The sequence below is a fragment of the Suncus etruscus genome, chromosome 11, assembly GCF_024139225.1.
Source record: "Suncus etruscus isolate mSunEtr1 chromosome 11, mSunEtr1.pri.cur, whole genome shotgun sequence".
NCBI lineage: Eukaryota > Metazoa > Chordata > Mammalia > Eulipotyphla > Soricidae > Suncus > Suncus etruscus.
The window spans coordinates 40,670,107-40,695,341 of record NC_064858.1 but is presented as its reverse complement, the minus strand read 5'-3'; the positions used below and the strand labels follow the sequence as shown (position 1 = coordinate 40,695,341).

The 25,235-nt window shown below is 37.2% G+C and overlaps 1 protein-coding gene and 1 non-coding gene across 4 annotated transcripts in view; one reads left to right on the top strand and one right to left on the bottom strand.

Annotated features, from left to right (window-relative positions):
- The window catches only part of RIC8B (RIC8 guanine nucleotide exchange factor B), a 121,264-nt gene that overhangs the window by 40,372 nt on the left and 55,657 nt on the right, over positions 1-25,235 (top strand). For all 3 annotated transcript variants that reach the window (XM_049783117.1, XM_049783119.1, XM_049783118.1), the window contains exon 4: positions 13,558-13,652. In XM_049783117.1, the coding sequence (XP_049639074.1) occupies positions 13,558-13,652 (95 nt within the window). The remainder of the gene's footprint in view (positions 1-13,557; positions 13,653-25,235) is intronic.
- Positions 16,537-16,643, bottom strand: LOC126023405 (U6 spliceosomal RNA). The gene has a single exon (XR_007500530.1). It is a non-coding gene; the product is annotated as a U6 spliceosomal RNA (small nuclear RNA).

The window sequence follows — 25,235 nt, the reverse complement described above, 5'->3', positions numbered from 1 at the left end:
GCTGCTTGCAAAGCAAACGCCACTGTGCTATCTCTCTGGGCCCAAGAGGAAAGGCTTTTAGTTTTTCTCCATTGAGGATAATATTTGCCACTGGCTTGTGGTAGATGGCCTTAACTATATTGAGAAAGGTCCCTTTCATTCCCATCTTGCTGAGATTTTTTATCAAGGAATGGGTGTTGGACCTATCAATATGCTTTCTCTGTGTTTATGATGTGATGTTTTATTTTTCTTATTGTTGATGTTGTATATATGTTGATATATTTACAGATGTTAAACCATCCTTGCATTCCTTGGATGAAACCTACTTGATCATAGTGAATGATCTTGATGAGGCATTTGGATCCTATTTACTAGGATTTTGTTAAGGATATTTGCATCTGTGTTCATCAGGGATATTGGTCTATAATTTTTTTTTGGCGGCACCTCTGTCTGGTTTAGATATCACCATGATGTTGGCTTCATAAAACCTATTTGGAAGTGTACCTGTTTTTTCAATTTCATGAAAGAATCTGGCCAGGATTGGTAGTAGTTCCTCTTGAAAGGTTTGAAAGAATTCATCAGTGAATTCATCTGGGCCTGGGCTTTTGTTTTGGGGCAGACATTTGATTACTGTTTTAATTTCCTCAATGGTGATGGGGGTGTTTATATATGCTACATCCTCATTACTCAACCATGGAAGATTATGAGTCCAAGAGTTTATCCATTTCTTCCAGGTTCTTATATTTGGTGGCATAGAGTTTCTCAAAATAGTCTCTGAATACCCTTTGAATCTATGCAATATCTGTAGTGATCTACCCCTTTTAATTTCTAATATGGGTTATCAAGTTTCTTGCTTCAGCACTCAAAATCAAACCCAGGTTGGCTGCACGGAAGGCAAATACAGCTTTACTGCTTAGGCCCCAAAGATGATATGTTCTTTTTTTGGGGGGGGGGGTCACACCCAGCGGTGCTCAGGGGTTACTCCTGGCTGTCTGCTCAGAAATAGCTCCTGGCAGGCACGGGGGACCATATGGGACACCGGGATTCGAACCAACCACCTTTGGTCCTGGATTGGCTGCTTGCAAGGCAAACGCTGCTGTGCTATCCCTTCGGGCCCAGATTATATATTCTTAAAAAGAATTACTAAGTACAAAAATAAAAGTAACTCAATTAGTTTTGTTTGTTTGTTTGTTTGTTTTTGGGTCATATCTGTCGGCACTCAGGGTTTTCTTCTGGCTCTGCTCAGAAATCGCTCCTGGCAGGCATGGGGACTATGTTGGATGCTGGGATTCAAACCACCGTCTCTCTTGGATTGGCTGCTTGCAAGGCAAACGCCCTACCATTGTATTATCTCTCCAGCCCTCAATTAAATTTTTATACTTACAATTATAATTATAATTAATGAGCATTTAACAAGCACCTGTGTGTAGATATTTGCTTTTTTTCACCATGAATTACAGTATTACAAAGTTAAATGTTTAAGATTCAGACATGTCAATGTTCCAATGCCAATACCTTTACCAGTATCCACATCCCTCCACCAGTGTCTCCATTTTTCCTCCCCCCTCCAGCCTACTTTTATGGCAAGCACTTTCCCCTCCATCATTGTTTTAGTGTTCCCTTCCCTAATCTATCCTTGCAACTCTTATCCTAATAGTATGCTTCTTACTGAAGACCAGTTCTCCTGCTCTTCATTTCTATTGACTTGGGCCATTTCTGTTTTCCTACTATGTTTTTTTTTTATATCTCACATATGATAGAGACCATTCTTTATCTATCCCTCTTATGCATCTTTATAGATGCAATGTCATTGGCCATGGAAGTAGAAGTAAAGATAAACAAATGGGACTATATTTAGAAGCCTTTCACCTCAAGGTAAATTATGACCAGAATGTAATGACACCACACAAAGGGCTGGAGTGCACAGTGAGTAGGGTGGCATGTGGCACTGCCAGGTGTGGGCCAAAAGGTAAAACAAAATAAAGTAAAAATAAATAAAAATACAGGCCCCACAGACTTGGAGAAATAATTTTCCCACCACTCATCAGATAAAGGGTTAATATTCAAGATATGTAAAGCACTGGTAGAACTCTACAAGAAAGAAATCCAACTCTTAAAAAATATGGAGAGAAGAGATGAACAAAAACAACTTTAAAGAAGAAGTACAAATAGACAAAAAGCACATGAAAAGAAGCTGTGTATCACTAATCACCAGGAAAACACAAATCAAATCAGCAATGAGATATTTATGCCTGGCACACATCAAAAGGAAAACCCGGTTGGCATGAATGTGGGGTAATTGAGACCCTCATTCACTGTTGGTAGAAATGTTGACAGGTCCAGCTATTTTGGAAAGCAATTATGAACATTCCTCAAAAACTAGGAACTGAAAGGAAAAAAACAACAACTAGGAATTGAGCTTTCTTATGACCTAGCAATTCAACTCCTTCGAACATACCCCAAAGATACAATTATTTATTCTTTTAAATAACAATAGGAATTTTCTTATAAAATATAAATTTCTGAAATTGGTCCAAGAAATTTTAAAACTATAAAATATGTGTATTTTATATACATATAAAGAGAAATCTACACAGATCTAGATAGATATAAATCTGATCTTAATCTACGGGTTTTTTGTTTTGTTTTGTTTTGGATTTTTGGGCCACACCCGGTGATGCTCATGGGTTAATCCTGGCAATGTGCTCAAAAATCACTCTTGGCTTGGGGGGACTATATGGGACACCAGGGGATTGAACCAGGGCACATCCTAGGTCAGAAGCATGCAAGGCAAAGAAACGCCTTACCACTGCACCACCAATCGGGTCCCTTAATCTACTATTTTATTCCTTTCAAACCCTGGACATTTCACTTAAAATCTATTTTTTGGAGAGTGCTGGGTAAGGAAGGGGACACTTGGCTAGGAGCTTAACAGGAGCAGATAAATGTAGGATTAAACCACTGTTTTTTTTTTTTTTTTCATGTGAATCTTGTTCAACCTGTTTAGCTGTCTCTCTCTGGCTCTCATTTTTAAAAATCTTTACCTGTTGCATAGCTCAGACATTTTAAAAATATGGTTCATTTTTCTGTTTAACTGTTGCTATGATTATCATTTTAATAGTACACCAAAACTTGATGATTATTTAGCTAAATTTTTCTTGAGATCTAGCAGATTAATGCATTTGTTCAGGAATTTCATGTCTCACCATTAAATTCCTGCCTGTGTTAACATCAGCCACAAATTATTTTGGAGATTTCTTTCTAGTCATAAAAAAAAATCTTGCCTTATTTCTACATGTAATATGAATCTTTCACTTCCTCCCCCACTTCCCATTCCTAAATGTTGTAGCATATTTAAGAAGGTCACATAATTCCTTTAAAGTGCCTGAAGTTAGTTCTAGTAATGGTAATTGGCCTTATTTTCCTCTTTTAACACTGCTAAATCTATTGATGAGGAAAGCTTATTGTTTTTCTGGTAATCTCTTGCACATATTTTTTTGTGCAATGCTTTCTCGATGCCATTTTAATGTAAAGAGAAAACTACATGGACCAGTAGACATGTTAGAGCCAGACAAGTGGAGAAAAGTTAAACAAATGGATGACTATTCAGGGTATGTTGATTGTAAGCCCACAGAAGTTTACTTAGGACTGTCACATTGTAACAGGTTAGTTTTTTTTTTTTTTAAAGTTGAAGGAAATATGAAAGAAGAATACATTAGTTAATATTAAAACTCGAATTAGTTTAGTATATTTTTTTCAAAGTTGAAGGAAATATGTAAGAAGAATACATTAGTTAAGATTAAAAGTTGAACCATATGGTCAATCGCTCCAGGGGCGATTTCTGAGCATTTAGCCAGGAGTAGTGATTTCTGAGCGTATAGCCAGGAGTAACCCCTGAGCGTCACCCGGTATGGCCGAAAAACAAACAAACAAAAAACCTCAAAACTGCTACTTTTTTGAATCAGCTTTCAACAATTTTGAGTCTCTCCTATGTAAGTTCTTATGAATACATAAGGATTAAGAAAACATCTCAGCATTCCAAGATTTTACTATCTATAAAATATCAGTCATAATCAGCATTTATAAAAAATAAAATATATAGTTTGATATCTATAAATAAAAATATAGAGAAATAGTTCAAAGTTGATAGGAACAAGAAAATTTTATGATTCTTTTTAATCTTCAGAACATTTGATAGCATTATTTAGAGCAGCAATTTTTTGTTTGTTTTTGGGGTCACACCTGGCAGCACTCATGGGTTACTCTTGGCTCTGTCACAGAAATCACTCCTGGCAGGCTCGGGGGACCATATGGGATGCTGGGATTCCTACACACGAGAAAGATGTTTGTTTTGATTGGGGCCACACCTGGTGGTACCCAGGTCTTTCTTCTAGCTCTACTCAGGTATTACTCCTGGTAGTCTCATGGATCATCTGAGTGCCAGGGATCAAATCAGCAGCATGAAAGCAAGCTCCTTATCCACTGTACTATTGTCTCCCACCCCACCCCATTATTTACTTTCCATTATGCTCCTGTCAGTATCCTGGCTCTACCTTAGGCTTTGTCATTCTGTTTATAATATGTCTTAGAATTTTTTTATTGGGGTCTCTTTTCACTGGCCCTTTGGCCTCTTGTATCTCAGAGGCCTGCACTCAACTCTGGGAAATCCTTTGCTAAGATTTCTTGAACTAGTAGCTCTTCATCCAGTTTGCCTTCCTGTATTTCAAGGACTCCCAACATTCTTATATTGTTCCTCTTAATCTCGTCCCATAGTTCTCTGATATTCTTTTCATTTCCTTTTAATTTTTTTTCCCATCTTCTGTTTTTTAAAGATTTTCTGCATCTCATCTTGAAGCTCCTTGACCTTTAACTACTGTTATTCTGCTTAGGCCTTATATTGAATTTTGTTTTTGTTTTTGTTTTACGGTCACAGCCGGCGGTGCTCAGGGGTTACTCCTGGATATCTGCTCAGAAATAGCTCCTGGTAGGCACGGGGGACCATTTGGGACACTGGGATTCGAACCAACCACCTTTGGTCCTGGATCGGCTGCTTGAAAGGCAAAAACCGCTGTGCTATCACTCCGGGCCCGCCCATGAGTTTTTTAATATCACCTACCATACTTTTAATTTCTGTCATTTCTGAATAGTTTTCCTGTTTGTTTGTTTGTTTTTGTTTATTTGTTTTTGGGCCACACCCGGCAGTGCTCAGGGGTTACTCCTGGCTGTCTGCTCAGAAATAGCTCCTGGCAGGCACGGGGGACCATATGGGACACCGGGATTCGAGCCAACCACCTTTGGTCCTGGATCGGCTGCTTGCAAGGCAAACGCCGCTGTGCTATCTCTCCAGGCCCTGAATAGTTTTCTGATACTTAGACTTCTACTTCTTTTTTGGTTTGGGGGTCATACTCTATAGTGCTCTGGGATAATCTTGGCTCTGTTCTAGAGATCACTCTTGGCGGGGCTCAGGGAACCAAGATGGGTAGCAGGGATCAAACCTAGACTGGCTGCATGAAGGCAAGTGCCCCACCTGCTGCTCTACTATTGCTCTAGCCCTGACACTTTTTTTTTTTTTTTTAGTTCATTAAATATTCTCAACATGCTGTTACTGAAGTCTTTCTTCGAGAGTGTACAGAACTGGTTGGTACTGGTAGAGCCAAGCCTTCTGTAGGTTTTTTGTTTTTTGTTTTCAATCTTTGAACTGGATGGGATCTTCCCCATTGTGTTTGCTGTGTTCCTGTGGTGCTGAGGATGAATCTTTAGAGTTAGCCATCCTGGATGTCTCTGAGAGATTAGTCTGGGTGCTGTGCTTTTTCTTCTCTGTCTTCCTCCTAGAAAAGAAGACATAAGTGTGAACTTTGTGAGGTGTAATGAGTAGAACTGTCAGGAATGAAGGCTGCCTGAACTCAGTTGGGAAGGAGGGGAACCCTTCCATATTCAAGAACGCCCTAGGATTATCAGTCAAGAGATCAACCTCATCTGTAGTGTTGGAGGAACAAACAGAACTTCAGGAGATTTGAAAATGAGCCTATTTTCTTTTTTTTACCTTTTTTTGGAGTATAACACTTGTTTATAGAATTTTTATCTTCTTTTTATAGTTAATTGCTCCTTTTAAAAGTTAGTTTTGAAGTTATTTACTATTTTTTATCCTCTACCATGCTGTGGACAATGCTAGATGCAGAAACAATATAGAGGTAAAATACATCATGCTTTACCTATAAGAAGACATTTTAAAATATATATAATTTAATAGCAAAAATAACTTGGATAGAGGAAAGCAGAAGGGGTAGAGTAAACACAGGCTAAAATACTTTTTGACATATAGCTAGATTTCAGGTAGGTAAGAATGCATGTATGTTGGAGCTGGGGAGATAGTACAGTGGGTAGGGCACTTGCCTTGCAGGTGACCAACTCAGGTTCCACAGTACCACAAATTGTCTCCAGAGTCTGCCAAGAGTGATCTATGAGTACAGTAGCCAGAAATAAGTCCTGAGCACAGCTGACTATGGCCCCAAATCAAACAAAAATACAGGTATGCACATTTCTATGTGTTGTTCATTTTTATATAATTGAAACAGTTTTTTTTGTTTTGTTTTGTTTTTTGGGCCACACCCAATGACACTCAGGGGTTGCTCCTCGCTCCTGGCTTGGGGGACTATATGGGACACTGGGGGATTGAACCGCGGTCTGTCCTAGGCTAGCCCTGGCAAGGCAGACACCTTACCTCTAGCACCACTGCGCCGGCCCCTGAAACAGTTTTTTTTTTTTTGTTTTTGTTTTTTTTTTTTGGTTTTTGGGCCACACCCTGTGACGCTCAGGGGTTACTCCTGGCTATGCACTCAGAAGTTGCTCCTGGCTTCTTGGGGGACCATATGGGGCGCCGGGGGATCGAACCGCGGTCCGTACTAGCGCAGGCAAGGCAGGCACCTTACCTCCAGCGCCACCGCCGGCCCCTGAAACAGTTTTTTTAAACGAATTTCCTTTGCCTATTTGAAGTCACTAGAACTGAACTGTTCTAGGGTAAGAAAACAAAAATAGTTTTATTGGTATGAAATCATCTCCCTTCAGACTTTCCCAGGCTTTGATTGAAAATGAAAGATGAATGAAAAAATATGCTATACAAAAACAGAATCTTCTACAGAAGTTTACATAGGAGAAGGAAAAGCCACTTTATCAATAATAGTAGACCCTGGAAGAAGTGAAGGCTGTATAAAGAGATGCCTTGAGTTTTTACCTATTATCTTATTTTGACTATTTACCTTCTGAGCTTTGAGAGATAGTATTATTTCAGAGGGCAGTTTTTTATGCTTTAAAATATATAAATGAAGGCCATGGAGCAGGTATCTGACAATTGAACTATGTGCAGTATTTTATAAAGAGCAGTTGTATTTAAACCATCATCTTTGTATGACAGAATGGTAAGCCCACTTGATGAGAACACTAATGATAAGAGTTTAAATTATTTATAGTAGTCACCCAGCTGAGTTGTAGAAAATTTTTTAATTTGTTAAGAATTCTTAAATTATAGCACTCATTCAACAATTAGAAACATAGACTGACGACCTAGAATAAAGAAAATAATTAATATAAGCACAAGCAGAGTCAACAGACAGATAATATAGATAATAGTGAAATACTATTGGAATGTTGGTCATTTTAATAAATAGTGCCAGATCAGTTATATAGCTCTGTGGGAAAAATGAATTTCAATCCCTACTTTATAAAAAAATGGACAAATATAAAAGCTACAATAATAAAGCTTAAAAAATAGGAGGATAACTTTATGACTTTGTTTTAATCAAGTCAACTATTTCTTGAATAGATTTCTAAAACGGAAAAAAAGGATAAAACCATAAAGGAAAAACTGACTACTTGGTCATTAAAAATGAAGAAAAAAAAGGGCCGGAGAGATAGCATGGAGGTAAGACATGCAGATGGTTGGTGGTTTGAATCCCGGCATCCCATATGGTCCCCCTGAGCCTGCCAGGAGCGATTTCTGAGCATAGAGCCAGGAGTAACCCCTGAGTGCTGCCGGGTGCGACCAAAAGAGAAAAAAAAATGAAGAAAAAAAAGACCACCAAATGGGAAAAGATATTTGTAACCTATACGAGAGAAGTTTATTCAGAGTATATTAAAAAGTTCTTATAGAGCCCAGAGAGACAGTATAGCAGGTAGGGTAGGTAGCACCTAGCACGTGGCTGACCTGGGTTCAATTCTCAGCATCTCATATGGTCCCCTGAGCTCAGCCAGGAGTAATTCTTGAGCACCACCTGGTAGTGGCAGAGAAACAAAAATTCTAAAAACTAATTTTATCAACTCATTTGAAAAATTATACCAAGTACTTGAATAGATATTCCTTTCACAAAAGGGTTATCCAAATGGTCCATAAACATATAAAGGGTTTTAAATTTTATTAGTCACTAGTGAGATATATAGTAAAACCATGAGACCACTACAAACCTATAAAAGTAGCCCAAAAAATAGACTGACAGTATCTACAGTTCGTACAGCAAAGAACATTTGGTGGGAGTGTAAATGGTGTAAACACCATGAAACAATTTGATATATATATGTATTATATACATATGTACATGTATGTATGCATATATGCATGTATATGCCCTATGCTCAGCATGCTAAAGGACTTATTAAAAAAAAATAAGTATGTTCATAACAATACTCTTCAGTAGCCCCAAACTGGAAATAAGTTAAGTACCTGTCATGAATCACTTGGATAAGTGTATTTATTATATTGTTGCCAAATTGTATTCAACAGCATTTCCTTAATCTAAATGTTATAAAGGACCAAGTTTTTTTTTTTCTCTGTTATACTTTTTTTTTTTTTTACAGTAAGAAATATATATATCGGGCCCGGAGAGATAGCACAGCGGCATTTGCCTTGCAAGCAGCCGATCCAGGACCAAAAGGTGGTTGGTTCGAATCCCGGTGTCCCATATGGTCCCCCGTGCCTGCCAGGAGCTATTTCTGAGCAGACAGCCAGGAGTAACCCCTGAGCAACTCCGGGTGTGCCCCCCCCCCAAAAAAAAAAAAGAAAAGAAATATATATATCAATACTCTAGCACAGATCTGAAGAATTGAAAAAAAAAATGATAGTTGCCAAAGAAATCACAGTAGTGTTAAATAATCCAAAGGCTGTTTTGGATAGAGAAAAGAACTTAGTGAATTTATGTTAAAAGAGTTCATTGTGGGGGCTGGAGCAATCGCATAGTGGGTAGGGCATTTGTCTTGCATATGGCTGGCTTGGGTTTGATTCCTGGCATACCATATGCCCCACCCCCAGCCTACAAAGAGTAATTTCTGATCACAGCACCAGGAGTAATCCCTGAGTGCCAGGAGTAGCCCAAGAATACAGAAACGAAAAGGGTACAAGTTGATGGCTAGAAAATTTTAGGACAGTAAGAAATGACATTGGAGCAATAGCACAGTAGGACATTTGCATTGCATATGGCCAATCCAGGTTCCATGTTGGAATCCCATATTGTCCCCCAAACCTGCCAGGAGTAATTTCTGAGTGCAGAATCAGGAGTAACCCCTAAGCGCTGCTGGGGGGGGATCGTCCCCCCAAAAAAAGATAGAAAGATTTTGGTTTACAGTTTGGAAAGACTAAAATAGATGATCTTTTAAAATGGCCCGTCAGTAAGAGCATGAGAGGACAAAGAATAGATGGAAACTACTTTAAAAGAAAGTGCATTTTTAGTTAATTTTTAAAACTAAACATACATGATCTTAAGATTTAATGAAAGAATTTCACATGGATTTTGGTATATACTTCTTGTAATTTCAGTAAGTTAAGGTATTTACATGTTAGAGAATTTCTCTTTAGATATTGAAATTGAATGTGAAGGGGACAGTATTCATTCTGACCCTGCAAGTCTTCAGTTTCTGACATTCTGGTCCTTCTTGTCTTTCCTTCTCCTATATATAGTAATTTTGTTACCGTTCATTTTAGCTCTACTGTTTTCTTTCTCCTATCTCTCATAATCAAATTCAAGTATTTCACAATTTGTCACTATAAAAACTCATCCACTTTTAAATATTTATACTACATAAGCACTTTAATGTGTATCATCTTAATATTTTCCTTTTCTTTTTATTTATTTATTTATCTTAAACATGATTACAAACATGATTGTAGTTTGTTTTCAGTCATACAAAGAACACCCCCCTTCACCAGAACAAAATTCCCACCACTTATGCCCCCTATCTCCATCTCCCCCCAACCCCCGCCAGTATTCAGAATAGGCATTCTCTTTCTCTCACTCATTAAGATTGTCATGATAATTGTTAGTGTAGTTATTTCCCTTAACTGCACTCACCAGTCTTTGCGTTAAGCATCATATCTTGAGCTGGTCCTTCTGGCCCTCATCTCTGAGAACTATAACAATAATGTCTTTTATTTTTCTTAAAACCCATAGTCCAGTGAGATTATTCTGTGTCTCTCTCTGGCTTATTTAACTCAGCATAACAGTTTTCATGTACATCTATGTATAGGAAAATTTTATGATTTCATCTCTCCTGATGGTTGCATAATATTTCATTGTGTATATCTACCACAGTTTCTTTAGCCATTCATTTGTTGAAGGGCATCTTGGTTATTTCCAGAGTCTGGCTATTGTATATAGTGCTGCAATGAATATAGGTGTGAGTAAGGGATTTTTTGTATTGTGTTTTTGTGTTCCTAGGGCATATCCCTAGGATAGCTGGATAGGTATAGCTGGATCATATGAGAGCTCAGTTTCTAGCTTTTGAAGAAACCTCCATATTGTTTTTCATAAAGGCTGGACTAGACTGCATTCCCACCAGCAGTGAGTTCCTTTTCTCCACATCCCTGCCAGCACCAATTGTTCTTGGTCTTCGTGATGTGTGCCTGTCTCTGTGGTGTGAGATGGTACCCCATTGTTGTTTTGATTTGCATCTCTCGGATGATTAGTGATGTGCAGCATTTTTTTATGTGCCTTTTAGCCATTTGTATTTCTTTGACAAAGTATCTGTTCATTTCTTCTCCCCATTTTTTGATGGAGTTGGATGTTTTTTCATGTTAAGTTCTGTTAGTACCTTGTATATTTTGGATATTAGCCCCTTATCTGATTGGGCAAATAGTTTCTCCCATTCTGTGGGTGGGTTTTGTATCCTAAGGACTATTTTCTTTGAGGTGCAGAAGCTTCTCAGCTTAATGTCCCATCTGTTTATCTCTGCTTCCACTTGTTTGGAGACCACTGTTTCCTCCTTGAAGATACCTTTAGTCTTAATGTCATGGAGTGTTTTACCTACGTGTTGATCTATTTATCTTATGGTTTCAGGCCTGATATCAAGGTCTTTAATCCATTTGGATCTAACCTTTGTGCATGGTGTTAGATGGGAATCTGAGTTTGCTTTTTTGCAACTGCCTTACTGGTTGTGCCAACACCACTTGTTGAAGAGGCTTTCCTTGTTCTATTTTGTATTTCGTGCTTCTTTATCAAAGATTAATTGATTGCATGCTTGGGGAACATTCTCTGAATACTCAAGTTTATTCCACTTGTCTGAGGGTCTATCTTTATTCCAGTACCATGCTGGTTTAATGACTATTGCTTTGTAATACAATTTAAAATTGGGGAAAGTGATGCCTCCCATATTCCTTCTCCCAAGGGTTGCTTTAGCTGTTCGTGGGTGTTTATTGTTCCAATATAGTCCTTTTTAACCCTAACAGTTTTCTATTTCTAAGATCTATATGGGATAACTTTGGTTCAGAGTAATTACATGACTTACCTAAGATCACAAAGTAGACTTCTGATTCCAAGTGCAGTGCTTTCTCCTTTAAACTGGTGTGGTCTTTATCACAAATTGATATATGATGTGTTTTAAATGTTGGCATCCACTTTGAGTATTGAAAGTATACCCCGGGCTGGAGAGATAGCATGAAGGTAGGCCACTTGTCTTGCATGCAGGACGGTGGATTGAATCCTGGCATCCCATATGGTCCCCCGAGCCTGCCAGGGGGATTTCTGAGCGTAGGCCAGGAGTAACCCCTGAGCACTGCCAGGTGTGACCCAAAAAACAAACAGACAGAAAAAAGAAAGTATATCTCATTGTTCATTTGATTTTGAGATAGCTTAATAATACTAAATTTTATATACATATATAATATTTATAGTTATATGAAATATATTTTACTTTATATAGACATGAAATCAATTATATATACTAAAATGTTAGACATGATAATCATAGTTTCAAGGGCCAGAGATACAGTACAAAAAATAATGCACTTGCCTTGTGTGCTGACACTTCCTAGGAATCTGTTTCAGTACCTGACACCACATGTGGTCCCCTAACCACTGGAGTTCAGTTCTGAACACTGCCAGGTACCACCCTCACCCCCATGAGAATAATTATTACTTGTTTCATATATCTTAATTACTAAAAATCTGAAAGAAGAAAGGTAGGACCTTAATGCAAATGATTAAAGAAATGTTATTAGCCCAGCTAGCACTGAAAACAAAGCATGCCAGCCAAGTTTAGGTAATTATTCAGAGCTCAGTTTTATTTTCATATTTCTTCCCTCTGATTCTGTCTCACAAGTGTCACTACCAATGAGTTCATGGTGGGAAAATAGGAGATAAAACTCAATTTTCATTACTTGTTAACTCTGCAACATTGTTTCCCAAAGTGGGCACTCACCTAATAACCCGCAGGAGGTGCTGGAGCAATCATGATTGGGGTTGGCATTAGCTTAAATACATCTATGGGGGATTATTTTCTGTTTGTTCATTTAAAGAAGATTTCTGGAAGAATACTGATTCCGTTTTATCTGAAAGGGGGTGGTAGGTCAGGTGAATTTGGGAACTTCTACTCAAGAGGAATTAGGAACTTGATATGGGAAAACTAAGATTAAGATTGATTAAACTAACATTTTATAGGAGTCTAAATGGGCATTTGCCTTGCATGTGGCTGATCAGACTTCAATGTCCACATCCCATATGGTCTCCAGAGCACTGCCAGGCATAACCCCTGAGTGCAGAGCCAGTAGTAACCCCTAAGTGTCAATGGGTATTTCCCCCCATATTTAATAATGTTTATAGATTTTATTGCTTTTTAACATTTAGAGAGAAGACGTTTTGTATGAATGTACAACCCACTCCTAAAATAACTGAGAGCCTTAAATCAATACTTTGTTAATGACTAGTAAATTGGACCAGTCTATTATAGAGGGAAAAACAGGTAGGCTTTCTGGAGATAGAAGTCATCCCCAGTTGAATTGTATCTTACGGTGAGGTAAAAGGCTATTTATTGATTCATTTTCTAATGTATAGGTGCTAGTCATGACTCCTGACCTGCTTGACCAACTTCTGCTTCAGCTTTGTCTGGAGTAGCAATAGGTATTCAAATGAGACAGTGATTGTTCTCTTAGTATTGCTTTGGTAATTCTTCCTAGAAGATCTTAAAATTATTCCATATGTGGTATCAGAATGACTTTACGGGGATGCGCATAATAAGGTAACTTCAAGGATGTATTAATATACCAGATTCTTCAGGAAGCCATTCAATCCCCAATTTTCCCTTTCCTCTCGTTTGTCATAGAGTGATTCTCATCAGTTTCGAGTCATGGCAGCTGTCCTTCGCCATTGTTTACTAATTGTAGGTCCAACTGAAGACAAAACAGAAGAGCTGCACAGGTAGGTCACCTGTGTATTGATACATCATTGAAGAACATCACCACTTTTTGTTTTTATATGTTCGATTTTTATTGTCTATTTTAAGCAGTAAATCAGTAACTGGTATGTTAAAAATCATCCAGTGAAATTACTGAATATTTACTGTGTGACATCATGCTTTATAAAGATTAACTTGTGTAATCATCATAGTAGGTAGGTACTTCAGTAGGTACTTCGGTAGGTAGTTTCTACTCTTTTTCCCTTTACAATCGATAATCAAACTGAAACAATTTCTCCCACATCATGTAGCCCTAATAAGTGCAAGAACTTGGATTTGAACCCTGCTTTTAATTGCTACAGTTAATCTAATACACTTATGAATGTCATTCTGTATGTATATATCAGAGCCAGAACAACAGTACAGCTGATAAGAGGTTTGCCTTGTGTATGGATAATCTAGGTTCAGTCTCTAGCACCCCACCTGGTCCTCCAAGCCTGTCAGAAGTGATTCCTGAGCTCAGAGCCAGGAGTTAAGCTTGAGACATTGCTGGATTAGCCAAACACAAAGTAACAAAATTAAATTTCAGAGCAAATGATAGAATCAGCAGCAGAACACTTGTCTTGACATGTCAGATACCAGGTTTGCTGCCCAATACTGCAAAAAATAAGTAGGGGAGACCCATGCATAGTTCCATGTTCTCTAGCTCTAACACTGAATTACTTGATACTGTTGGCTCAGTATCAGTGTGCCCTGGGAATTCTGAACACTACTTGGAGTGACCCCCCCTCCCCAAATAACTGATAGTGGTATTTTGTTATAAGTATACAAATGGCATTTAAAACTATTTAAATAGGACTGAGAAAAAGACCTGGCATTAGGGAGCTTACTTTAAATGTGGCAGACACTGGTTTGATCCCTGCCTGGCACCACACAGTTTCCTCAGCACGCTTCCCAACACCCACTCATCCCCAAATTGCAAAACACACACACACACACACACACACGTACGTGCATGCACAACATAAAAAAAACCCTCAAAATTAGTATAAGTAAAGCCTCATATAAACACTGCCAGGTATGAAATGATGGATCCTTCTAGTCTAGAGAGACGGTATAGTGAAGCTAGAAAGACAGTGCAGGCAGCATATAGTGGATTGGAAAAAATATATCTTGATTTTTAATCAACTACATACTATCTTAGATTTGATATTGTATTGAATTTATTGGTAGATTTTATTGTCTTCTGCAAGCCATTAATGTGAATTTCTTAACAGTGAAGAAGCTTAGTATTTTATGGGACAGGAGAGATAGTACAGCGGATATGGTACTTGCCTTGCATGTATCCCATGCTGGGTTCAGTCCTTGAACAAGTCCAGCTAGGAGTGATACCTGAGCACAGGGCCAAGAGTAAGCACTTTTTATTGCTGAGTGTGGCCCAAAAATAAAGACAAAAATCTGTGGGGCCGGAGAGATAGCATGGAGGTAAGGCATTTGCCTTGCATGCAGAAGGACAGTGGTTCAAATCCCGGTATCTTATATGGTCCCCCATGCCTGCTAGGGGCGATTTCTGAGCATAGAGCCAGAAGTAACCCCTGAGCGCTGTCGGTATGATCCAAAAACAAAAAAACAAACAAACAAAAAAAACTATTAGGTTAGCTACAAATCCAAAATTTGTAATTTTTCTGACTATGCCTTTAAAAAAATAAACTGATAAATTATGATACATCATTTTCATAATCAAGAAATAACTCTAGAATCTATAACTAAAAGAAAATGGGTTTACAAAAAATATGGCTTTTTTAAAAAAAAAGATGAGATCTGTTTATTAGTTAATAACAAGGAATTGTGGATCAAGTGTTATAGACTAAGTTTTATTGTATTTTGGGTTTGTTTTGGCACCATACCTACTATAATCAGCAGTGACTCCTGGCTCTGTACTCAGGATTTACTCTTGGTGGTGCTCAAAGGACTATATGGGATGCCAGGGATCAAACCCAGGTTGGGTTCCAGGTTGGCAGCGTGCAAAGCAAACCCCCTACAACTGTGCTATCACTCTGGCCCCAGGAACACATCTTTAAATATTTTGTGATCATGTAGAAAAAAGTTGTATGCTAATCTATTTTTCTCATGTCAGATATATTTTGTGATACTGGCATATCAGGAGCTTTTTCTGATATGTTGTTTCTGTAAGATAGTTGTTATTGTTGTTGTTTCAATGCTATGGATCAAACACAGGACTTGCCAGGCATGTATTTTATCACTGAGCCATATCCCTGTCCCATTGTCTTCCTTTTTCCCCAAAGACGTCAGGAGGACATGAGCATAGAGATAAAATTATTTCACAAATACAGTTGACCTTGACCTTTATTTTTAATAATCAATTTTAGATCATTTAAAAATGCTATTTTATTTCATATCCTTTTATCTATATGATGGTAACAAGTAGATAGTTGGTATGATCTACGTTTTTATTTATCTTACTGTGCAGAGCCAGGAATTAAACCCAGGGCTCCAGCATGTGAAGCGAGTAATTTTTTTGTTTGTTTTTTGTTTTGAGTCACTCCTGGCAGGCTAGGGGGACCATATGGGATGCCGAGATTCAAACTACCATCCTTCTGCATTCAAGGCAAACACCTACCTCTATGCTATCTCTCAGGCCCCTGAAGCAAGTATTTTTTTCTATTCTCTTTTTTTTCCTATCTTTTTTTTTTTTTTTTGGTTTTTGGGCCACACCCTGTGACGCTCAGGGGTTACTTGTGGCTATGCGCTCAGAAGTTGCTCCTGGCTTCTTGGGGACCATATGGGACGCTGGGGGATCGAACCGCGGTCCGTCCTAGGCTAGCGCAGGCAAGGCAGGCACCTTACCTCCAGCGCCACCGCCCGGCCCCTTTTCCTATCTTTTTTAAAAATATGGAATGCTTCACGAATTTGCGTGTCATCCTTGTGCAGGGGCCATGCTAATCTTCTCTGTATCGTTCCAGTTTTAGTATATGTGCTGCCGAAGCGAGCACGCAAGTAATTTTTTCTACATGAACAGATATTGTGCTATGCATCATATCACAAAGGTTGTTTGTGAGTAGTCTCCTAGTGAATTAATTATTAAATTTATCTAAAAATATTAATTATATAAGTATTTGTATATAACTATTTTATTAAATTGTCATCCAAATAATTTTGAAGAAAATTTAGATGTGATCTCTGGTCTTGCTCACTTCTTACAGACCTTCATATCCCTGTTGATTCCTTTTTCTCTTAAGATCCTTACAGATTTATCTTTTTCCCTCTTTTTATTCTTTTATTTTTAATATATAAAATCTTTATTTAAGCACCTTAATTACAAGCATGATGGTAGTTGGATTTCGGACATAAACAGAACACCCCCTTCACCAGTGCAACATTCCCACCACCAGTGACCCTCTCCCTCCTTCCCAATCCTTGCCTGTATTTGAGACAGGCATTCTACTTCTCTCACTCATTAAGATTGTCATGATAGTTGTTAGTGTAGTTATTTCCTTTAACTGCACCACTACTCTTTGTGGTGAGCTTCCTATTGTCAACCAGTCTTTCTAGCCCTCATCTCTATTGTCTCAGAATTATTGCAATAATGTCCTTAATTTTTCTTAAAACCCATAGATGAGGAGCTGGAGGGATAGCACGAAGGTAGGGCATTTGCCTTGCATTCAGAGGGATGATAGTTCTAATCCCGGCATCTCATATGGTCCCTCAAGCTTACCAGGAGCAATTTTTGAGTGTACAGCCAGGAATAACTCCTGAGCACTGCCAGGTGTGACTCAAATAACAACAACAACAACAACAACAGCAACAACAACAACAACAAAAGAGACTATTCTGAGTCTGTCTCTTTCCCCCTGACTTATTTTATGACTATTCTGAGTCTGTCTCTTTCCCCCTGACTTATTTTACTCAGCATAATAGATTCTATGTACATCCACATATAGGAAAACTTCATCTCTTCTGATGACTGCATAATATTCCATTGTGTATATGTACCACAGATTCTTTAGCCATTCATCTGTTGAAGGGTATCTTGGTTGTTTCCAAAGTCTGGCTATTGTAAATAGTGCTGCAATGAATATTGGTGTGAGGAAGGGATTTTTGAATTGCATTTTTGTATTCGTAGGGTATATCCCTAGGAGTGGTATAGCTGGATCATATAGGAGCTCAATTTCCAGTTTTTTGAGGAATCTTCATATTGTTTTCCATAAAGGCTGGACTAGACGTCATTCCCATCAGTAATGAATGAGAGTTCTTTCTCCCCACATTCACCAGCATTGATTGTTCTTGGTCTTTGTTATATGTGCCAGTCTCTATGATGTGAGATGGTATCTCGTTGTTTTGATTTGCATCTCCCTGATGATAAATGATGTGGAACATTTTTTCATGTGTCTTTTGGACATTTGTATTTCTTTGGTAAAGTATCTGTTCATTTCTTCTCCCCATTTTTTGATGGGGTTAGATGTTTTTAAATTCTGTTAGTGCCATGTATATTTTGAATATTAGCCCCTTATTTGGTATTGAATGAATAGTTTCTCCCATTCTGTGGGTGGGTTTTGTATCCTAAGGACTATTTCCTTTGAGGTGCAGAAGCTTCTCAGCTTAATGTAGTCCCATCTGTTTATCTCTGCTTCCACTTGTTTGGAGACTGCTGTTTCCTCCTTAAAGATGCCTTTAATCTTAATGTCATGGAGTGTTTTACCTACATTTTGTATATATCTTATCGTTTCAGGCCTGATATCAGGTCTTTAATCCATTTGGATCTGACCTTTGTGCATGGTGCTAGATGGGGATCTGAGTTTGCTTTTTTGCAAGTGGCTTACCAGTTGTGCCAACACCACTTGTTAAAGAGGCTCTCGTTCTGTTTTGCATTTCTTGCACCTTTATCAAAGATTAGTTGATTGTATGCTTGGGGAACATTCTCTGAATACTCAAATCTATTCCACTGATCTGAGGATCTGTCTTTATTCCAGTACCATGTTGTTTTAATAACTACTGCTTTGTAATACAATTAAAATTAGAGAAAGTAATGTCTCCCATATTCCTTTTCCCAAGGATAGCTTTAGCTATTCATGGGTATTTATTGTTCTAAATGAATTTCAGGAGTATTTGATCCACTTCTTTGAAGAATGTCATGGGTATCTTTAGAGGGATTGCATTAAATCTGTACAATGCTTTGGGGAGTATTGCCATTTTAATTATATTAATCCTGCCAATTCATGAGCAGGGTATGTATCTCTATTTCCATGTGTCCTCTCTTATTTTTTGAAATCCCTCCTTATTGTTATTTATTTATTATTATTCCCTCTATATTCTAGCATTGGTTTATATTTCAGCCTCCCTCTCCTTTCTGATTGCCAGGTCCTGCCAGTTTTCATGCTCCCAGCTCCGTAACTGTCATATTGCCTTCTTTTTCCACATCAAAACTATTGCAGTTTGCTCCATGGGGAAGTTTTATCTACCCTGACAGTGGGCTCTGTTCCTTGTATTCCACATAGAGTTGTTTTTCAAAAGGAAATTTCCACTTAGAATTCTTCTTTGTGGTTTCCCTCTGACTTTATGATTAATAGAAAATATTTTTGGGTGGAGTTTGGGGCAACACCTGGAGATGTTTTGGAGATGCTTCAGGCTTTGTGTTCACGGATGTGCTAAACAAGGCAAGTGTCTTCCTGTGCTATCTCTCCAACTCAAGAGGTTAAAAAAAACTTTTATGGTTGTCTATTTGCTGATTCTGAGAAATTTGTCTCCCTGGGTCAATTCCTTCTTTTGTCCTCTCTTTGAGATTCAAACCAAAAGTTTGCCCTTATCAGGGCTTCACCTCTTCCTCAGCAGGTTCTGCTTTTTACTTAGAGATTTTGTTTACTTGGGATGGTTGGCAACATTTAGGTTAATAAGATTGTGTTAGAGATGAATATTCTACACTACTTGGTACAGCTATTGAAGAATATTTATCTGACAGCTAAACCAAGCAAGTCTCAGTTTTCTCTTCAAGGCTTCAGGGAGGAAGTTGTACCAAAGTGTTAGGCAGTCCATGCTTAATTTTTTGGCATTAGGTTCTATATTAAGTGACAATATAATATGCTAGTAACATAGTTATGCATGAGAAAAAAATATCTATTTATTGAGTGAATCCACATCATAGGACCTAAGACATTGACCTCATACTTGATAGCATGTGCTTTCTGTTACCAAGCAAAATATTCCATAGCAATAATGAACTCTTGCTTCAGGGAACTATATTATTCCAATTACGTATGACCCAGATAATAATATGACCAGATAATTCTTTACTAAAGCTGATCTGTTTACTCACAGTGTGCTTTATACTTGTCCTGTTTTTTGTCTCAACTGCTTTTATCCAGATCTCCAAGTAAATTCTTGGAGATCTTGGTCCTATTTGTAACTCATAATTGAGCCCAAATAGGCATCTCTTTAATCGGGTCTTCCTTGATCACCCAATTTAAATTACTACATATACATATACACACATATGAGTAAACACAAGCATACATTGTTATTCTTTATCACATTTCTTTTTCTTAGCACTTATCACCAATGAAATAACTTTATTATTTTTCTACATATCTATTTTTCCCTCACTAAATCATAAATTTTACAAGAGTAAAGATCTTGTGTTTTGTTCCACACTGTATCTCCAGTACCTAGAACAGATAGGTATACTTTATAAATATTTGGTTGCAAAAGGAATGTCCCCTATCAAGGTAGCTGGGCATTATAGAAAGATAATCCTCAAGTTCTAATCTCTGCTTATTTTTATAATTTACTCTATAAAATATGAATATGTTACTCTATATACTCATATGCATTATATACTATGTATATACTATATTACTCATCTATGTTACTCATATATATAATACACTAGCTACATATACTATTAAATTATACATATATGAATTAAATCAAATATATTTTTAAAATTTCTCCCCATCGTTTGTATTTTTATGGTTGCAAGACTGCTGATTTATAACTTTCCATAACTTTACTCTCTTTTATTCTTCAAGTCACCATAACCTCATTTTTGCCAACCAGTACTGGTTTAAATTCTTCAGTAATCCATCTGGCCATATCTATATCTCATCATGGTATTTCCCTTTATAAAATCTCTCAGCTCACTCCACATATAGACACTTGAACTTTTTTCATTTTACTATCAACTAAAGCCACTTTAGGGGCCTTGTCCTTTGCTTTAGCTAAGCTTAGGGACTTTTTTTTGGTTTACAACGGATGCCTTATTTTCTCATCCCTCTAGAATTTTTCTGTTGCTTCCTGTAATTTGTATGGGTTTGGGGATGTTTTTGTCTGTTTTTTTTTTTTTTTTGGTTGTTTATGTTTGTGATCCTTACATCAGCTGGTGGGAGAGGCCAAGCCTATAGCTCCATAATAAAGTAATTTCTTTACATGTCCACAATCCTGCATATGATTCCTGGACTAATAATAATAATAATAATAATAATAATAATAATAATGCTAGTGAAATTATTTATCTCTTTTTATTTGAAGGATAAAGACACTAAAGACCAGAAGAAACAGTGTTTTTGTACAAGGCACATTTTTTCCTAAGAGATGTTCTAAAATTCAACTCATAGATAGTGTCATGAGTTATGAGGCTCTAGATAGTGTTATGATGACTACATAGTGTTATAGGTGACATTTTTAATTGATTTTAATTTTTATTTAAGCACTTTGATTACAGACATGATTGTAGTTAGGTTTCAGTCATATAAAGAAGATCCACCTTCACCAGTGTATAGGTGACTTCTTTTAGGAAAGGGAGTATTATTTTTATTTTGGTTTGTGTATTTAGTCCCTACTTCAAGACATAGGTAAATTTATTGGTTGAGAATGAAGTGGCTTTAGCTAACATTAAAGAACACATATGTTCAGTCAAAGGGAAACAAGGATAGTACAAAAGTAGGGAGGAATATGGTGGCTGAGCAGTAGTACAGCTAGTAGAAGGCTTGCCTTATACACGGCTTATCTGGGTTTGATCCCTGACATCCAAATGCTTCCCCAAGCTCACCAGGAGTGATTTCTGAGCACTAAGCAAGGAGGTAAGCCCTGAACACCACAGTTTGTGATACCCTTTCCCCCCAAAATAACCAGAAAACAGAAGTGGAAATGTGTGGAAATATGTGTGTGATATATTTAGAGAATAATAACCAGATCCCTGTGGGTTAAAAAGATATACTATGCTGAAAGTTGCAACTAGGAAACTTTTATTTATTTCATAATTTAGCGTTTTCTTGACACTTCCTTTCCTCTTGCTTCTCTAGTCCTCACCCTTTAAAGCTCTATGTGGCAACTATATGAAGTTTCTACTATTCTCTTTTGAAGCAGTCTACTCAGACTTCAGTTTCACAACTTTATCAAGGCTATTACTGAGGGCAATAGTGACCTTTCTCAGTTGTCATCTTGCTTGATCTGACCTTGTCCTTTGACATAGTGACCACTCTGTTATTACTTATATATTTGTTCCAGGGTACTAGCCCCAAACCTGACTAGTTATAATGTTTTCTTTTACTTGTCTGGATAGAGTATCCTAGACTCTCAGTCTTCATAGTCTATTAAACCATATTCAGGCCCTTACTTGAGACTCAGTAAATTGGATTACTTATCCAAATCAGTCTTTACTGATATCTGTCTGTACACTCTTTGGTTTTATATCTCTAATTTTCCCTAAACTTCAGTGATATAGCTAAATTTCTGACTAACATCTCCACTTGGAAATCTGATAACGCATCCCAGTTCTGACATTTCCAAAATTAAACTCAATCTTTCCCTGGAAAAAATACCCTGCATTTCCAGCAGTAGTTTTCATTTCCGCTTTGGACACCTCCAGAGTTTCACTTGCTACGTCAAAAATTTTAGGTTCTGGGGCCGGTGAGATACCATGGAGGTAAGGTGTTTGTCTTGCATGCAGAAGTACGGTGGTTCGAATCCCAGCATCCCATATGGTCCCCTGAGCCTGCCAAGAGCGATTTCTGAGCATAGAGCCAAGAGTAACCCCTGAGCGCTGTTGGGTGTGACCAAAAACCAAAAAAAAAAAAAAAAAGGTTCTTACTCCAAATTGGTCTGTCATGTAAACTTTCACGGTATACCTGGATCTAACCTCTTCTCTGTTATCACCTGTTCATTTTCTGTGAACTGATTTTCTACTGTCTTGACTGGTTCTCTTCACTGTGGCATCTTCCAAAATAATCAGAATAACTCTTTTAACATAAGACAGAGTGTATTAACAGTGCAAAAACTATACAGAGACTTACCTATTGCTCAGGATAAATTAAAGTAATAATAGACTGCAAAACCAATCAGACTTGGCGACTTATTTGGCCCACTCTGTTCCTCTCTATGAGTTGTTGGTCAAATAAATCAGCTTCTTTGCAAGTCTTCAGATATGTCACTGCTCTTGGTCTAGGACCTTTGCTCTTGCGCCTCCTAGAATATCATTTTCACAGATCATCTCATAGCTCACTCCTTTAAGTGTTGGCTTAAATACCCATTAAGGTCTGCCATAACCTCCCTATTCGAAATTTCATGTCTCTTGATTCTTTTACCCTTCTGTGTTTACTCCCTAGAACACTTAGCACTTTCTAGAAAGCTATTTACTTAACTGTCTTTTGTGGTTTACTTTTTCCTGACTATTCTCTTATTGTTGGGAAATAAGCCCCAAATGTATAGCCAGAGATTTTTCTCAGGATACCTTAAAATTCATTGAAGTAGATATTACAAAGTCTGAAAAAGATTTGTGACAAAGATTTGACCAGAAAGATTTGTTCACATTTATAGATTTTTTTAATGTACCTTTATTATGTAACTCAAATGTCACTTGATAATAGATTAAATTTAATCCAGCAATTGATACAGGACTATATTTTATATTATCTTCCCTCTACCATAAGGGAACAAAACTTTAATCCAACCATTAAGAAGCTTAAATAGGCCTAACTTTTGAATCTGCATATCAGGAGGGGGCTGAGAGCCTGAGTGGGAGGATGTCATGTCACAGTGATTAATGACCCCTAGGAAGCTGAAAAGGGGAGAGTAATATACACAGTATTTCTACCCCCTGGAGTAGGAATGCAAACACCATTGTGCAGCTCTGTGCATAGCCACTGACTTCCTGGTAGCTGGAGAATTTCATACACTCTTCTGCCACAAATAAAACTGTCAGAGAAGTGACATTGCTCAAAAAAACTGGCCTTCCTTACTTAAAAAGAATAGCTCAAACACAGTGAGCCAGAAAATTAATTTTGTAGTTGTTTGGGAACCAGTTGTTTAATAAGGAACAGGGAAATAGAAACCTTTCTTGAAAAGCCTATAACCTCCAAATATTTGTTGAATCAAGTTGTACATTTAGTTAAGAAACTACCTATTTTAAATCAGTTTAAAGGAGGCATTCCTCTGTAATGAAATGCATGGCTTTAAATTTATTTAGTGTGATCTATGGTAGATTTAGAAAATCATAATATGGATAGACTCCAGAACCTGTTGCCTTCTGATTTGAAAAAAAAAAAAAAACTATTTAATACCATTTTAGAAAGTAATTTTAAAGGTTTTTGCCCTTTTTTTCCATCCTTAGTGAATTTGCAGTTAATCACTTTCAAATGCTTCTGCCACAAGGAAAGCTTTTTAAACAATAGACAAAACTCTGTAGATACTTGCAAAATGGTAAAGTTCTAACTCAATTGCCATTATATACTACTGATAGTAATTACTACTGCCCTTTTAATAGTAGTAAATAAACAATAGTAGTATAAGTAGTGATTTTTAGTGGATGCAACCAAAGAACTTATTTGCCAAGATCCATTTATTGATAGAATTTTTCTGTTATTTTTCTTGGTTAAACTGTTGTTTTAACCATTCTTTTTTCACACTGTTTAATTCTTAAACTTGGATTTTTAATGAATTTTTTCATAATATAAAAACAAAGAATTAGAACCAATCTTCACAGAGAAGATTTTGATTTTCAGAAAAATAGTTTTGTTGTTTATTTTGTATTATTGAGAGTTTCATTATAAAATAAATTAAAAGGGATTTCTGTATCTAAATTAAGACATCACATTGATTAAGCCGTGAATTTGGTTTCTAAGGATTAGACTTTTAAATTGCATTTGCAGGAGTTTATTTTTAGTCAGGATGTGGTTATTTTTAGCTCTGCTTCTCTGTCACTAGGAAATGTAATGTCTGTCTTTCCATTGTGTTTATCAGGAAGTTCTGGGGCACAGTCTTTAGAGAGTCAGTACAGAATATTGTCTCTTTTTTTAGATGAAAATAATATGAAATTTTGTGTAAAAAATTTCATTCATGAAAATGTGTACGGTCGGAGACAGAAGGGAACTTTGAACTGTTCCCAGTGACTCTCAAGGGACCAAGCATTAGGAGAGATTGAACCTGGGATTCCTTGCATACAAAATATATGTTCCATCCTTTTGAGCTATTTCCCCTGCCCCAGAAGAAGTCTCAGTTTTAGTTAGTTTTATTTTAATCTCTTGGTACACTGAGTAATAGAAAAAAAAAATTAGGGAATATCAAAAGTAACATGGTTTGGGTTCCCCCTACTGGTG